Source organism: Coregonus lavaretus, assembly GCF_964263955.1.
Source record: "Coregonus lavaretus genome assembly, chromosome: 8".
Classification (NCBI taxonomy): domain Eukaryota; kingdom Metazoa; phylum Chordata; class Actinopteri; order Salmoniformes; family Salmonidae; genus Coregonus; species Coregonus lavaretus.
Window position 1 is genome coordinate 62,227,904 of NC_139995.1, and position 17,529 is coordinate 62,245,432.

At 45.8% G+C, this 17,529-nt stretch overlaps 1 protein-coding gene across 4 annotated transcripts in view; it reads right to left on the reverse strand.

Annotated features, from left to right (window-relative positions):
• The window catches only part of hdac11 (histone deacetylase 11), a 31,693-nt gene extending 15,367 nt beyond the window's left edge, over nucleotides 1-16,326 (reverse strand). Inside the window, exons 1-5 of one of the 4 annotated variants that reach the window (XM_084167753.1) lie at nucleotides 16,167-16,326; nucleotides 9,781-9,929; nucleotides 7,493-7,593; nucleotides 5,448-5,564; nucleotides 3,448-3,490 (exon numbers count right to left, since the gene is read on the reverse strand). In XM_084167753.1, coding sequence (XP_084023879.1) covers nucleotides 3,448-3,490; nucleotides 5,448-5,564; nucleotides 7,493-7,593; nucleotides 9,781-9,929; nucleotides 16,167-16,180 — 424 coding nt within the window. In that variant the 5' untranslated portion in view covers nucleotides 16,181-16,326. Of the gene's footprint in view, nucleotides 1-3,447; nucleotides 3,491-5,447; nucleotides 5,565-7,492; nucleotides 7,594-9,780; nucleotides 9,930-13,583; nucleotides 13,818-15,359; nucleotides 15,420-16,166 lie in introns of those variants that run through there. The other 3 variants (XM_084167754.1, XM_084167756.1, XM_084167755.1) reach the window with 3 other exon arrangements.
• Between the last annotated feature and the right edge of the window lie 1,203 nt (nucleotides 16,327-17,529).

Below are 17,529 nucleotides of genomic sequence, written 5' to 3' on the forward strand. Positions count from 1 at the left end.
TTAGGGTGTTGGAGGAAAAACATACAACATTATAAAATCCATGTAGTCTAAAGTAGTGGACTATATAGGGAATAAGGCCCTGGTCTAAAGTAGTGGACTATATAGGGAATAAGGCCCTGGTCTAAAGTAGTGGACTATATAGGGAATAAGACCCTGGTCTAAAGTAGTGGACTATATAGGGAATAAGGCCCTGGTCTAAAGTAGTGGACTATATAGGGAATAAGGCCCTGGTCTAAAGTAGTGGACTATATAGGGAATAAGGCCCTGGTCTAAAGTAGTGGACTATATAGGGAATAAGGCCCTGGTCTAAAGTAGTGGACTATATAGGGAATAAGACCCTGGTCTAAAGTAGTGGACTATATAGGGAATAAGGCCCTAGTCTAAAGTAGTGGACTATATAGGGAATAAGGCCCTGGTCTAAAGTAGTGGACTATATAGGGAATAAGGCCCTGGTCTAAAGTAGTGGACTATATAGGGAATAAGACCCTGGTCTAAAGTAGTGGACTATATAGGGAATAAGACCCTGGTCTAAAGTAGTGGACTATATAGGGAATAAGGCCCTGGTCTAAAGTAGTGGACTATATAGGGAATAAGACCCTGGTCTAAAGTAGTGGACTATATAGGGAATAAGGCCCTGGTCTAAAGTAGTGGACTATATAGGGAATAAGGCCCTGGTCTAAAGTAGTGGACTATATAGGGAATAAGGCCCTGGTCTAAAGTAGTGGACTATATAGGGAATAAGGCCCTGGTCTAAAGTAGTGGACTATATAGGGAATAAGACCCTGGTCTAAAGTAGTGGACTATATAGGGAATAAGGCCCTGGTCTAAAGTAGTGGACTATATAGGGAATAAGACCCTGGTCTAAAGTAGTGGACTATATAGGGAATAAGGCCCTGGTCTAAAGTAGTGGACTATATAGGGAATAAGGCCCTGGTCTAAAGTAGTGGACTATATAGGGAATAAGGCCCTGGTCTAAAGTAGTGGACTATATAGGGAATAAGGCCCTGGTCTAAAGTAGTGGACTATATAGGGAATAAGACCCTGGTCTAAAGTAGTGGACTATATAGGGAATAAGGCCCTGGTCTAAAGTAGTGGACTATATAGGGAATAAGACCCTGGTCTAAAGTAGTGGACTATATAGGGAATAAGGCCCTGGTCTAAAGTAGTGGACTATATAGGGAATAAGGCCCTGGTCTAAAGTAGTGGACTATATAGGGAATAAGACCCTGGTCTAAAGTAGTGGACTATATAGGGAATAAGGCCCTGGTCTAAAGTAGTGGACTATATAGGGAATAAGACCCTGGTCTAAAGTAGTGGACTATATAGGGAATAAGGCCCTGGTCTAAAGTAGTGGCCTATATCGGGAATAAGGCCCTGGTCTAAAGTAGTGGACTATATAGGGAATAAGGCCCTGGTCTAAAGTAGTGGACTATATAGGGAATAAGGCCCTGGTCTAAAGTAGTGGACTATATAGGGAATAAGGCCCTGGTCTAAAGTAGTGGACTATATAGGGAATAAGGCCCTGGTCTAAAGTAGTGGACTATATAGGGAATAAGGCCCTGGTCTAAAGTAGTGGACTATATAGGGAATAAGGCCCTGGTCTAAAGTAGTGGACTATATAGGGAATAAGGCCCTGGTCTAAAGTAGTGGACTATATAGGGAATAAGGCCCTGGTCTAAAGTAGAGGACTATATAGGGAATAAGGCCCTGGTCTAAAGTAGTGGACTATATAGGGAATAAGGCCCTGGTCTAAAGTAGTGGACTATATAGGGAATAAGGCCCTGGTCTAAAGTAGTGGACTATATAGGGAATAAGGCCCTGGTCTAAAGTAGTGGACTATATAGGGAATAAGGCCCTGGTCTAAAGTAGTGGACTATATAGGGAATAAGGCCCTGGTCTAAAGTAGTGGACTATATAGGGAATAAGGCCCTGGTCTAAAGTAGTGGACTATATAGGGAATAAGGCCCTGGTCTAAAGTAGTGGACTATATAGGGAATAAGGCCCTGGTCTAAAGTAGTGGACTATATAAGGAATAAGGCCCTGGTCTAAAGTAGTGGACTATATAGGGAATAAGGCCCTGGTCTAAAGTAGTGGACTATATAGGGAATAAGGCCCTGGTCTAAAGTAGTGGACTATATAGGGAATAAGGCCCTGGTCTAAAGTAGTGGACTATATAGGGAATAAGACCCTGGTCTAAAGTAGTGGACTATATAGGGAATAAGGCCCTGGTCTAAAGTAGTGGACTATATAGGGAATAAGGCCCTGGTCTAAAGTAGTGGACTATATAGGGAATAAGGCTATCCCATGTATTGTTATATATCCCATGTATTGTTATATATCCCATGTATTGTTCCCTAGGTACTAATGCAACCAGCTGCTACTAACACCTCTCTCCTTAACCATCATCCTACCATCTACTACCACCTCTCTCCTTAATCATCATCCTACCATCTACTACCACCTCTCTCCTTAATCATCATCCTACCATCTACTACCACCTCTCTCCTTAATCATCATCCTACCATCTACCACCACCTCTCTCCTTAACCATCATCCTACCATCTACTACCACCTCTCTCCTTAATCATCATCCTACCATCTACTACCACCTCTCTCCTTAATCAACATCCTACCATCTACTAACACATCTCTCCTTAATCATCATCCTACCATCTACTACCACCTCTCTCCTTAATCATCATCCTACCATCTACTACCACCTCTCTCCTTAATCATCATCCTACCATCTACTACCACCTCTCTCCTTAATCATCATCCTACCATCTACTACCACCTCTCTCCTTAATCATCATCCTACCATCTACTACCACATCTCTCCTTAATCATCATCCTACCATCTACTACCACCTCTCTCCTTAATCATCATCCTACCATCTACTACCACCTCTCTCCTTAATCATCATCCTACCATCTACTACCACCTCTCTCCTTAATCATCATCCTACCATCTACTACCACCTCTCTCCTTAATCATCATCCTACCATCTACTAACACATCTCTCCTTAATCATCATCCTACCATCTACTACCACCTCTCTCCTTAATCATCATCCTACCATCTACTACCACCTCTCTCCTTAATCATCATCCTACCATCTACTACCACCTCTCTCCTTAATCATCATCCTACCATCTACTAACACCTCTCTCCTTAATCATCATCCTACCATCTACTAACACCTCTGAGCTGCAGCGGAAGAACTGATCCTCCTCTCCTCTCCTACTTAACATAAAGCAGAGAGAAGATGAGCTTTCATCAGAATGAGGAAGTTATAACAGCGAATCAGAAACTTCCAATGTCCGACAATTAGGTTATACAACACATTCTCCATCCCGCACTCTCTCCAACCTCCAACTCACTGTCATTAAGTGGTGAAGTCGCTGTTAAACTGAAAAGCCAAGAAAAGGACAGGAGACAAAACTCACCTACATTTATGGCCCAGCCTCGGTCTACAGCCAGCTTCCCTGCCTACAGACGGTAAACACAACACCATACATTACATTAGAAACAACACAATACATTAGATTAGAAACAACACAATACATTAGAAACAACACAATACATTAGATTAGAAACAACACAATACATTAGATTAGAAACAACACAATACATTAGACGAGAAACAACACAATATGTTAGAAACAACACAATATATTAGATTAGAAAAAACACAACACAATACATTAGAAACAACACAATATGTTAGAAACAACACAATACATTAGATTAGAAACAACACAATACATTAGATTAGAAACAACACAATACATTAGATTAGAAACAATACAATACATTAGACGAGAAACAACACAATATGTTAGAAACAACACAATACATTAGATTAGAAAAAACACAACACAATACGTTAGAAACAACACAATATGTTAGAAACAACACAATACATTAGATTAGAAAAAACACAACACAATATGTTAGAAACAACACAATACATTAGACTAGAAACAAATAGCACCCTATTCCCTATATAGTGCACTACATTTGACAATGGCCTTCAGGGGCTAGGACTATACAGGGAAATGGTAATGTTGTTCTGTGCATGGATCCAGTAATGCAAGCTAGCCAGCCAGTCAGTCAGTAAGCAATGCTAGCCAGCCAATCAGCTAGCCAGCCAGTCAACCAGCCAGCCAATAAACCACCCACCCAGCAAGCCAACAAGCAAGCCAGCCAATCAGCCAGCAAGTCAAACATCAGCCAGAGAGAGAGGAGGGGTTAAGGAGAGAGAGAGAGAGAGAGAGAGAGAGAGAGAGAGAGAGAGAGAGAGAGAGAGAGAGAGAGGAGGGGTTAAGAGAGAGAGAGAGAGAGAGGGAGGAGGGGGAAGAGGAGAGAGAGAGAGAGAGAGAGAGAGAGAGAGAGAGAGAGAGAGGAGGGGTTAAGGAGAGAGAGAGAGAGAGAGAGAGAGGGAGGAGGGGGAAGAGAGAGAGAGAGAGAGAGAGAGAGAGAGAGAGAGAGAGAGAGAGAGAGAGAGAGAGAGAGAGAGAGAGAGAGAGAGAGCTCATGTTTTGCTGAATAGGCAGTATCGGACGCTAAGAGGGATGACCCAAACCATACTGCAGCAAATGAACCCTGCCTCATGGCCTAGAACCAAATAAAAGAAGCACATTAGTGTGACTGACTGGGTTTCAACAGAGGTCATCAGAACCCAACCAGACTGTGTTATCTCTCTGAGGCCATGGGTCTCAGGGAAGGTTAGTACAGCACCTGGGTTTCAACAGAGGTCATCAGAACCCAACCAGACTGTGTTATCTCTCTGAGGCCATGGGTCTCAGGGAAGGTTAGTACAGCACCTGGGTTTCAACAGAGGTCATCAGAACCCAACCAGACTGTGTTATCTCTCTGAGGCCATGGGTCTCAGGGAAGGTTAGTACAGCACCTGGGTTTCAACAGAGGTCATCAGAACCCAACCAGACTGTGTTATCTCTCTGAGGCCATGGGTCTCAGGGAAGGTTAGTACAGCACCTGGGTTTCAACAGAGGTCATCAGAACCCAACCAGACTGTGTTATCTCTCTGAGGCCATGGGTCTCAGGGAAGGTTAGTACAGCACTTCTTCTCTATCCGTCAAGTTGAACAGAAGCCAAGTAATGAATTTATCCCAATAGTAATTTGAGAAGAGTCTTTCCCCTCAGAGGCTCTGTTACCTGTGAAGGTCCTAGGACTAAGATCTCCATCACGGCTGTTGAAACTCTAAGAAGCAGCCTGTCTCTCCCAGGATACCCCAAACACTCAAAAACAACCAAATAGAACTGGTTTTGAATAAAACATTCAATAACACCCTGTGAATCTATTTCCTGAACACAAAACTCCAGACTGGACTATGACAACAGATTCCTCCCGTTACAGTAGCAGCTAATACAAAGAAACCAAAGCTGACAAGCTTCCTCTATGGTAGACATCCATCCAACCTACCATGATGGTGCCGCCGGTCTGTGTTCTGAGTGGTCTCAGGACCCGTCTCTGAACCAGGAAGTTAGGTAGGAATAGGAGGGGCGGGATCTCTGTGATGGTCGCTACGACCAGGGACCACTGGATCGGAGGAAGAAAACAACAACACATCACCATCATCATCATCACACACACACACACACACACACACACACACACACACACACGGGATTGATTACTGCTGGCAAAATGTCTAGGCGTTATCAACAACAGTTTCAACTTTAACTTACACCGTAAAACAATAAATCTAATAATACATATATACACAATAAATATAATAAAGCAGATATATAATTTTAAAAAAGCATATAGTGAATGCAACAGAATACTGAGGTAGTAGGGAGGTAGGTAGGTAGGGAGGGAGGGAGGGAGGGAGGGAGGTAGGGAGGGAGGGAGGGAGGTAGGGAGGGAGGGAGGGAGGGAGGGAGGTAGGTAGGTAGGTAGGTAGGTAGGTAGGTAGGGAGGGAGGTAGGTAGGTAGGTAGGGAGGTAGGTAGGTAGGTAGGGAGGTAGGTAGGGAGGTAGGTAGGGAGGTAGGTAGGTAGGGAGGTAGGGAGGTAGGGAGGGAGGTAGGTAGGGAGGTAGGTAGGTAGGGAGGTAGGTAGGTAGGGAGGGAGGTAGGGAGGTAGGGAGGGAGGGAGGGAGGGAGGGAGGGAGGGAGGGAGGTAGGGAGGTAGGGAGGTAGGTAGGGAGGTAGGTAGGTAGGTAGGTAGGTAGGTAGGTAGGGAGGTAGGTAGGGAGGTAGGTAGGTAGGTAGGGAGGTAGGTAGGGAGGGAGGGAGGTAGGTAGGTAGGGAGGTAGGTAGGGAGGTAGGTAGGTAGGTAGGTAGGGAGGGAGGGAGGTAGGTAGGGAGGTAGGTAGGTAGGTAGGTAGGTAGGGAGGTAGGTAGGGAGGTAGGTAGGTAGGGAGGTAGGTAGGTAGGTAGTGTGGTGAATTATTATTAATGAACTGTTGAGTTGAATGGACTATGAGGTAGAACTGGGTTAATCAAGAGCATAAAGTTAGAATTCTTTGTTACTGGGCCAGGAATTGTATTGGGTCATTTAATTTCACTGTGTGGGTGAGTAGAGAGGGAACCTGCCCTAGGGTCAGATTGCTTGCTCTTACTTAGATCCATGGTTGTCTTATCATAACAAAGACTGAAAACTGGCTTGGGCCGTTTGTTTTTGTCTTCAAACACAGTGAAAAGAGCCAGGGTTGAACAGAGTTGAAACTAAACATGAGTGTTTTTGCAAGATAAAGATTGATTGATTGTAGTACTCTGAACTTAATGAAAGTTTAGTTTAGCCGCTCTCAGAGACAAAGGAAGTGGGCGGAGCAATAAAAGAGCGGGAAAACTGAAGAGGACTATATAAGAAGGAGGGAGACCGTAAGGGGGTGTGCCACTCTGCAGACTGGTATCGGCTTTGTTGAAACTTTAATAAAGTCATTTCTTGATGCAACAAAAACTCTGTAAGACCTTATTTGTAATAAAGTATAGTGGTTATTTTCCACAACAGTAGGTAGGTAGGTAGGTAGGTAGGTAGGTAGGTAGGTAGGTAGGTAGGTAGGTAGGTAGGTTGGTAGGTACCAGAGAAGAGCTAGGAGAGAGGACTAGGAGATTTATCTGCTGACCTGATATTGATCTGGTTGTGATCATGAACCCAGCAGGCCTCTGGGGGATTGCTCATTAATCAACGAGTCATCCTGTATCTATGCTATCCCTGCTTGCAAAACAACATGAGTAACAATCATCAGGAATAAAGCACAATCACCATCAACAAACCTATCTGGGGCACTACACCATGCCACGTTGACTCATAGGACAACCAGAGAGAAGCAATACAGAGTCTGTTGAGGAAGCGTTTGGTGTCAACCCACCTTGAGTCTGTTGAGGGAGAGTTTGGTGTAATGTACACCATGCCATGTTGACTCATAGGAGAACCAGAGAGAAGCAATAGATTCTGTTGAGGTAAAGTTTGATTTCAACTCACCTTGAGACTGTTGAGGTATAGTTTAGTGTCAACCCACCTTGAGTCTGTTGAGGTAGCGTTTGGTGTGAACCACCAGTAGGTCTTCCTCTGTAGCCTCCCGTGCCTCAACGATGCTGCCATCACTGATCAACTTCTCCTCTGAGAGAGAAAGACAGAGGAGAGAGCGAGAGAGTGAGATAGAGTGAGAGAGAGCGCGAGAGAGCGCGAGAGAGAGCGAGAGAGAGCGAGAGAGAGCGAGAGAGAGCGAGAGAGAGCGAGAGAGAGCGAGAGAGAGCGAGAGAGCGAGAGAGCGCGAGAGAGAGAGAGAGAGAGAGAGAGAGAGAGAGAGAGAGAGCGAGAGAGAGAGACAGAGAGAGAGAGAGAGAAACAACAGGTTAGAGCTGCTAGGTTAGTAAGGATGACCCAGAGTCCACCCTACAAGCCATATAAGTGGTGAAGTGGACACACCTGTAAGTAACCTTAGTAAGGATGACCCAGTGTCCACCCTACAAGCCATATCAGTGGTGAAGTGGACACACCTGTAAGTAACCTTAGTAAGGATGACCCAGAGTCCACCCTCCCAGCCATATCAGTGGATGACCCAGTGTTCAACACACCTGTAAGTAACCTTAGTAAGGATGACCCAGTGTTCAACACACCTGTAAGTAACCTTAGTAAGGATGACCCAGTGTCCACCCTACAAGCCATATCAGTGGATGACCCAGTGTCCACCCTACAAGCCATATCAGTGGATGACCCAGTGTCCACCCTCCCAGCCATATCAGTGGATGACCCAGTGTCCACCCTCCCAGCCATATCAGTGGATGACCCAGTGTCCACCCTCCCAGCCATATCAGTGGATGACCCAGTGTCCACCCTCCCAGCCATATCAGTGGATGACCCAGTGTCCACCCTCCCAGCCATATCAGTGGATGACCCAGTGTCCACCCTCCCAGCCATATCAGTGGATGACCCAGTGTCCACCCTCCCAGCCATATCAGTGGATGACCCAGTGTCCACCCTCCCAGCCATATCAGTGGATGACCCAGTGTCCACCCTCCCAGCCATATCAGTGGATGACCCAGTGTCCACCCTCCCAGCCATATCAGTGGATGACCCAGTGTCCACCCTCCCAGCCATATCAGTGGATGACCCAGTGTCCACCCTCCCAGCCATATCAGTGGATGACCCAGTGTCCACCCTCCCAGCCATATCAGTGGATGACCCAGTGTCCACCCTCCCAGCCATATTCAACACACCTGTGTTCAAGAGTCTCAGAGTAGGAATGCTGATCTAGGATCAGTGTTGCCCTTTAAATGGTAATGAATAAGGTCATATGGACAGGAAGGACCTGATCCGAGATCAGCACTCCTAACCCGAGATGCTTTATGAACAGAGGCCTTGATCTGTAATAAGAATAAAGCTATAACAGGTGACAACATTTAGATAAGACTAGTTGATCTGCAGTAGGTACTTCTCCTCTAGTATTACATTTAGATAAGACTATCTGAGAGAGCGATAGAGACTGAGAGAGAGAGAGAGAGACTTAGAGAGAGTTAGAGAGAGAGGGGGAGAGAGAGAGAGAGGGAGAGAGAGACAGAGAGGGGGAGAGAGAGAGAGAGAGAGAGGGAGAGAGGGAGAGAGAGAGAGAGAGAGAGAGGAGAGAGAGAGAGGGAGAGGGGGAGAGAGAGAGGGAGAGGGGGAGAGAGAGGGAGAGAGAGGGAGAGGGGGAGAGAGAGGGAGAGAGAGAGGGAGAGATGGAGAAAGAAAGAGAGAGGGAGAGGGGGAGAGAGGGGGAGAGAGAGAGGGAGAGGGAGGTCTGTGGACCCCAGATGCTTGAGATGCGCGCCCCCCCCCCCCCCCCCCACGGGTTCTGTTATTTATAAATCTATTATTTTGTTTATCTCTTGTATGGAAAAAGTATACAACAGAAAAAGTAAAAAAGTTTGATAGGCATACCGGTTTGATAGGCCTACCCTAACCCTAACCCTAACCCTAAACCCTAACCCTAACCCTAACCCCTAACCCTAACCCTAACCGCACACATTTTAGTTTTTGTCCCGGACAAGCACAAGGCTTGATGATTAGACGCAGACTTTCTGGACGGTTCATTTATATATTTCTGCTGTTTGTTTTTGTAAGTCCTTTTTGATTATATTGCTGATATTAACTACCACTAAAGCCTATCATTATTTTTGTGAATAAAACCACCATTTTCGTACCTTATCCTTTGCCACCTTCTTGCCCACCTGTTCAGCATACTACCAGGCTACACCACCTGACCCGAACTGCTCATGTAAAACATTCTAAAATGTGATTGATTGATTGATTACTCTACCCCTGTACCTTTTAGGAAGTGGATGACTTTCCCCCACTTCCCGCTGTCGAAGGGATGTAGTTTCTCAAGCCCCATGAAGGTGATGTTGTATACTGGAGAGTAGATGATCGGCAGACACGTCGACGGCACGTCCAGGTACAGCTGGGTGCTGTGACTCCTGGAAATAACAAACAACACATACAAACTTCATGGTCACCTGTAAACTTTCTTCTTCAGAAAATGAGCACTGTAACTAAGGTGGAATAGATGCATCCCAACTCCAAACTATCCTATTTATTAATAATGTATCAGTTATTTAATTTGGCACGGTCACTCCACTGTAGGACTAAATGTATGATGTAACTACCCATGTCAATTCAATACAAAACTAAACCTCAACCACTTTGAACCTCAACCACTTATGATGCATCCAACCCCCAACTTTGCTTTGGTGCCTCAATATCAGTTATTTGGCGCCTACCTATTTCCCCCTTATCTTCTGTGTGAGACATGCTGTCCAGGGGTGTAATCATTATGCCAATTCTGTTGCAAAATGTTTCACCATTTGCAAAACGTTTTCAGCAGAAACTGTTTACTCCAAACGGAAAACGCAAACGAGAGTTTCTATTGGACAAATTCAGGTAAATTGAGATTGATACGTGAATCCAACATATCAATTATTAACTTGTAGACAAACTGGAATTAAAGCCAGACTAAGTCAGTGACACAGTTGGAACTAGGCCTACATGTATAAGCTTGAAACCCTCTGCCTATAAGTACTGTCTATTTTTTGTTGAACCATTGGGTTGAATTGAAACAATAGCTGTGGATGACTTCCCTAATGTTATACAGGCCTAAATAGCATCATTGATGATATATGTTATACAGGCCTAAATAGCATCATTGATGATATATGATTGATAAAGTATGGTTACATTTCATTTTCTATGTTAAACCTATCCTTAGGAATGACTTTGATAGCAACAGTAAATATATTTAGTTATTAAGAGATCTCTCAATAATCATTCTCACCATAGCACATTGGTAGCAGTCAGTGACAAATATCAAGGCTAAGCTGAGCTTGGTTAAAACCCTGGACGGGAGACCACATGAACAGCTGTTGACAGGAGGTGCTGCCCAGACTGTCATTTTTTTTTTCTGATACTGGATATAATGTTGAAGATCTGATGTTGTTTCAAAGGTACAAATTCAACATATTTTATACAAGGTTTGTCTATGTTGAAAATTGGTTGCAATGATAACATAATCCTGTGGTTGAAATGTCACCCTCAAAACGAAGGTTACATACGTAACCACGGTTATGTGAGCTATATGGATCACTCCAATATATTGGTATCACTCCGCGGCGGAGGGATACATCCGTGGTGAGGATTTACAGATTTCCTCCGGTGTACACCTGTGTCACGGCTGGGTCCGCCCCTATATATAGACACACGTTCTCTACATCATTTCTGAGGCGCCTCTAGCACCGTAGAGGATTGGAGTGATCCGTGGTTACATACGTAACCTTCGTTACGTTTCACTCTATTGGATCACTCCAATATATTGGTATACCCGTACCAGATTTAGTCGGTGCTAGAGGGACCTGGCCAGCCAACAGCGAAATCCCAGCGCGGAACCGAGACATAGGGGCCGTCAATGTGGAAGGGGTGTCCCGGCACAGTCCCCGGAAGGGGACACGACGCCCAGGACCGCTGAACCAACCGCAGAGGGAGGTGCCACATTTACCCGATAGTACCTAGCAAAGGTGCAAGAGGAAGCCCAGCTGAAGCAGCAGAGATATCAGCGAGGGGCACTCCTCTCAGCAGACCCAGGACACATCCATACCTCGTGTTGAATGTGCCACCACAGATCCCAGCACTGGCCTGCCAGCCAGGCGGTATGCTGTCGTAATCTTGTCCACGATCCAGTGAGACAAAGAGCTGGTCTGTTGTTCTCACTGAGCGTGTCCTCTCCCCATAGGCAGCCTGTGCCCGCACAAGGCACAGCATGCCGGAGGGAGGCCCAGACTCCCCCGCCACAGGATAAAAGGGATGTTCACATGCCCGTCTGACAGAACCTTCTGGAGGAATTAAGGGTTGGAGCGGATAAATATTATCCTCCCACCGGGGTCCATCCGGTAGCACTCAGAACTTACCAAAAAAGCATGGAGCTCACCCACCCCCTTCATGGACGTAATCGCTACCAAGAAAACCACCTTCATAGAGAGGTGTTTCAGGGAGGCAGACTCCAACGGTTCGAAAGGTGGCTTTGCCAAAGCTGCCAAGATCCCATCCAGACACCATCCAGATCCCATCCAGACACCATCCAGATCCCATCCAGACACCATCCAGATCCCATCCAGACCCCATCCAGGTCCCATCCAGACCCCATCTAGATCCCACCTAGCTGGACGCAGGCGACGAACCCCCTTCAGAAACCTGGAGACCAAGGGATGGCGCCCAACTGGCCTGTCCATCCACCCCACATGGCAGGCAGATACCCTCTCAGTGTAGAGGAGGGCATACTGCACCCCGCAGGGCACCAAGAGCAGAACAACCGCCAGCGCAACTGGTATGCCACGGTTGTAGCCGGTGCCCTTGCGCTCTGCATGGTGTTCATTACGCCCTCCTGTAGTCCTAACATGGACCATTGGTGCCGTTCAGTGGCCAATCCCACAGACTGAGGCGGTGCGGTCTCGGATGCCACAGAGTTCCCCCGGCCTGAGACAGCAGGTCAGGTCTCAGGGTCAGTTGCCAAGGAGTCCCAGACAACAGGGACAGCAGATGGCTGAACCAGGGTCGTCTGGGCCACTATGGGGCCGCCAGCAGCAGACGATGCTCCTCCATCCTGGTCCTGTCACAGCCTGGATCAGGGGAAAAGGGGGGAATGCGTACAGCTCCAGCCACTTTTTTATTGAGCGAGTCACTGGTGCTTCCTGCTTTAGTTTTTGCTTCTAAGCAGGAATCAGGAGGATATAATTATGGTCAGATTTGCCAAATGGAGGGCGAGGGAGAGCTTTGTACGCATCTCTGTGTGTGGAGTAAAGGTGGTCTATAGTTTTTTTCCCCTCTGGTTGCACATTTAACATGCTGGTAGAAATGAGGTAAAACAGATTTAAGTTTCCCTGAATTAAAGTCCCCGGCCACTAGAAGCGCTGCCTCTGGATGAGTGTTTTCCTGTTTGCTTATGGCCGTATACAGTTAATTGAGTGTGGTCTTAGTGCCAGCATCGGTTTGTGGTGGTAAATAGACAGCTATGAGGAATATAGATGAAAACTCTCTTGGTAGATATTGTGGTCTACAGCTTATCATAAGATACTCTACCTCAGGCGAGCAAAACCTTGAGACTTCCTTAGTATTTGATTTTGTGCACCAGCTGTTGTTTACAAATATACACAGACCGCCACCCCTTGTCTTACCGGAGTCAGCAGTTCTATCCTGCCGGTAAATAATAAAAAATAATATGCCATTTAGCAGACGCTTTTATCCAAAGCGACTTACAGTCATGCGTGCATACATTTTTATGTATGGGTGGTCCCGGGGATCGAACCCACTACCTTGGCGTTACAAGCGCCGTGCTCTACCAGCTGAGCTACAGAGGACCACCGGTACAGTGTTTAACCCGTCAGCTGTATGTTATTCATGTCTTCGTTCAGCCACGACTCGGTGAAACATAAGATATTACATTTACATTACATTTTACAGTTTTTAATGTCCCGTTGGTAGGATATTCCTGCCTGTAGTTCGTCCACTTTATTATCAAGCGATTGTAAGTTGGCCAATAGTGTCGATGGCAAAGGCAGATTAGCCACTCGTCGCCGGCTACTTACCAAGCACCCCGATCTCATTCCGCGATATCTTCTTTTCTTTCTACTGTGGATGACGGGGATGGCAGCTATCATGGTGTCCATGGTCGGGTCCTCCATGGTCCAGTTTCTGCTGTGAGTCGGAAGCGCCCCCTGGCAGAGGCCCAGCTCTCCTGCAAGGCCTTGCACAACTCAGCAGAGATGGGGACAGATGGAGAGTCATCACTGTCCACCAGTGTGCAGTGGCTACCCAAGTGAGTAGGCACCTCATAGTCTCTCGAGCCACTGGGGGCGATGAAGCCCCGCTGCCGGCTTCTGATGGCCTGTCAGCCTGCTAGCCCCGCTGCTGGCTTCTGATGGCCTGTCAGCCTGCTAGCCCCGCTCACGGCGGTGAACAGAGCCTGCATCGTCCCCCAGGAACAGCCTATCACTGGCCAACAGGGAACAGCTGTCGTCGCCACCGAAGCTATCATGCGCCCTCCGTTCAAGGTGGTCCTCAGCGTGTCTCAAACACAGGCAGTGCTTACACGAGGCGATGCCACCATCACACCTGTCACAAAGGGAAGCCATAAGCTCAGCCAAGCCAACAAGGCCACAGAGCTGGGGTCCGACGCCCTGGGAGAACTTATGTCGTGACCTGCTTGGAGGAATAGGAACCCGGTGAGGGATAAATTACTCAGTACCTCCCGGGAAAAACAGGCAGACAAAAAAACAGCAACCAGGTAATGGATTTGAGTTATTTGTTTTACGCCAACTGCAATATTTCCTAGCCGGTTTAATATCCAAGCAGTAAAAACAGCACGATATGATGGAGTAACTCCGTTAAGGAACTCCAAAGTTAATGTCTCAATGTACTGGAAAGCCCACCACGATACTCTTACACTCTGCAGGGGAAAGAACAAGAAAAAGCACTGCAGGGTAATTAGCAGAGAACCAGCGCCTATGGCGCGGGGAGCAGCATGTTAAAACAATTCACTACACACACATAGAACAAGCCAGTCAGCAAGTCGTGTAAGGTAAATTACAGTTTGTGCAGCAAGAGCCACCATACTAATGGATGCACACAGAGTCGTAGTGTAACGCTAAAGAAACACAAGTACGACAAACCACGGGCGGAAGATACAGATCAACCGCACGCAGCGAGAGGAGGGGCTGGCCATGTGGCCTGCTGCAGCGAGTGGAGCACTCTAGAGGAGGGGCTGGCCATGTGACCAGCTGCAGCGAGTGGAGCACTCTAGAGGAGGGGCTGGCCATGTGACCAGCTGCAGCGAGTGGAGCACTCTAGAGGAGGGGCTGGCCATGTGGCCTGCTGCAGCGAGTGGAGCACTCTAGAGGAGGGGCTGGCCATGTGGCCTGCTGCAGCGAGTGGAGCACTCTAGAGGAGGGGCTGGCCATGTGGCCTGCTGCAGCGAGTGGAGCACTCTAGAGGAGGGGCTGGCCATGTGGCCTGCTGCAGCCAGTGGAGCACTCTAGAGGAGGGGCTGGCCATGTGGCTAGCTGCAGCGAGTGGAGCACTCTAGAGGAGGGGCTGGCCATGTGGCCTGCTGCAGCGAGTGGAGCACTCTAGAGGAGGGGCTGGCCATGTGACCAGCTGCAGCGAGTGGAGCACTCTAGAGGAGGGGCTGGCCATGTGGCCTGCTGCAGCGAGTGGAGCACTCTAGAGGAGGGGCTGGCCATGTGGCCTGCTGCAGCGAGTGGAGCACTCTAGAGGAGGGGCTGACCATGTGGCCTGCTGCAAACAGCCATGTGGCCAGCTGCAAACAGACAGTGAGTAACTTCCATGCAAGATATTACACTTACCAGTGACTTACCAAGTGAACATCAGAAAGTTTGTACCTCAAACCTTACGGACGTCCGCCGAGAAAATGAAAGAGAACGTGTGTCAGGGGGGAGGTCTATATATAGGGGCGGACCCCAGCTGTGAATCCTCACCTCGGATGTATCCCTCCGTGGCGGAGTGATCCAATATAGTGAAACATAACAACAGATTCCAAGTCACAATACATTTACAAACAAGGTTGATTCAACCAGTTTGTGGCTAGAAACATGTGCATTGTCATATTATGCATCAATCACAAAGAGGTTCATAATGACTTTATTTTCATTAGAAAATAAGGTATTGTGTTGTGTCATTGAACTTCATGAATTGATGTTATTGACTAAAATTGCTAAATGACTAAAATGTAAAATGTAAATGGTTTGATTTATTACATGATATCAGTGCCCATATTATTCAAAGAATAGGAATAGCTAAACGAGCCTTTTCACCGTGGAAAATAGAACTTGCCAATCTGGGTTAGTCAGAAAGACAGCGAAAGACTTCAGAAATGTAGAGTCGGTCTAAGTGACAGTGACACAGTCTGAAGTCCAATACAGGCCGGAAAGAGAAAAACTACAACAACCACATTTCCCCCACCGGCTGCACATGCGCAACGGAATTTCCAAAGACGCAATGCCATAATAAGGAAATATTTCTCTCGTCTCGTTTTCCCTGAATTGTAATCAACATAATTATAACAACTTTTGAAAACCAATTTTGAAGAATGACAGCGAGAAAATGAGCTGTCATCGGCTCTGCAACGCAGCTGGGAAATCATCTTGACTCACCTGTTACACATCATAACCGCTCTTAGTTGACGCTAAAATATTTTCTTCGAATGCTTTGGCATCTTCACAAATGCAATGTTAGGTTTTGGTCGTCCGATATCATTCTGTTAGTCATATATCCAACAGCTCCCAGAACAGAAAGCGATCAGATCATTGTAAAGCAGTGCATCCTGCCATGCGCACGTCGAACACGCATTCGACCACCACGTCATTTTACTGTTCGCTGCGCATCAGTTGTGATTTAACTTTTGTTTTTCAGTGTCAAACATTTACGTTTTCTATAACTTTTTTTTATATTGGTGGTGCAAGTAGGCTATATAAAATGTAAGGAATATGTGCATTCGTTTTCATGTTCCTTATTTGCAATTCCCACTGGGCACACCATCTCATTTCAACATGAACATTTGGATAATATTTGGTTGCGATTTGATCAAACTTTATTCACCCACTCAAAAAGACAGCCAGAAGTTTGTTGAATTTCCAATGTGTTATCACTGCGCTTTCAAACATTTAAAAGCACAACAAAGTTAAAATGGGAATACAATGTCAGATATTTTTGCATTTATACAACAATTTAATGTGTTATCACTGTACTTCATCTAATAGCAGAACCAAATGACCAGTTGAGATTACATTAAAAGTACATCCGATTATTATAGAAATAATGAAGATCTCCACAGACCTGAGACATTTGCAAGCTATCTTGAACATGGATGTGTTACTCATTGTAAGGTTGAATAAAAACTGTTACATTAGTTTGTAAGATAGCCTTAACTTTAGGCTATTTACTGAATTATAAAAAGATTATTGACAACGCAACCAAATATCAACATTTAAATTAACACTTGGATAGTTTCATCTGAGCCATTGGCTTAATCCTATTCTTTAACCTTGATTTTTGGTTGAGATGGAGATGTGAATCCAACATATCAATTATTAATTTGTAGACAAACTGGAATTAAAGCCAGACTAAGTCAGTGGCACAGTTGGAACTATCCAAGCAGAAGGTTCATCTCCTTCAAATTGTAATATTTTGTTGCGTTGACAAACAAACACAATTCAACATCCAGTTTGTCCGCAAATTAATGATATATATTATGGATTCACGTCTCCATCTAAACCAAAAATCTAAGTTAAAGAATAGGACTAAATCTTGGGTGACTGGAGTCTGCACTTTAAATAAAGTTTTATTTGATTTAGTCCTATTCTTTAACTTTTATTTTTGGTTGAGATGGAGACGTGAATCCAACATATTAATGATTCACTTGTAGATTCCATTTGAAATCAACCAATGCTTGAAACCCTAGGCCTATATGTATTGTCTATTTTTAGTTGAACCCTGGGTTTAGTTGAAACAATAGCT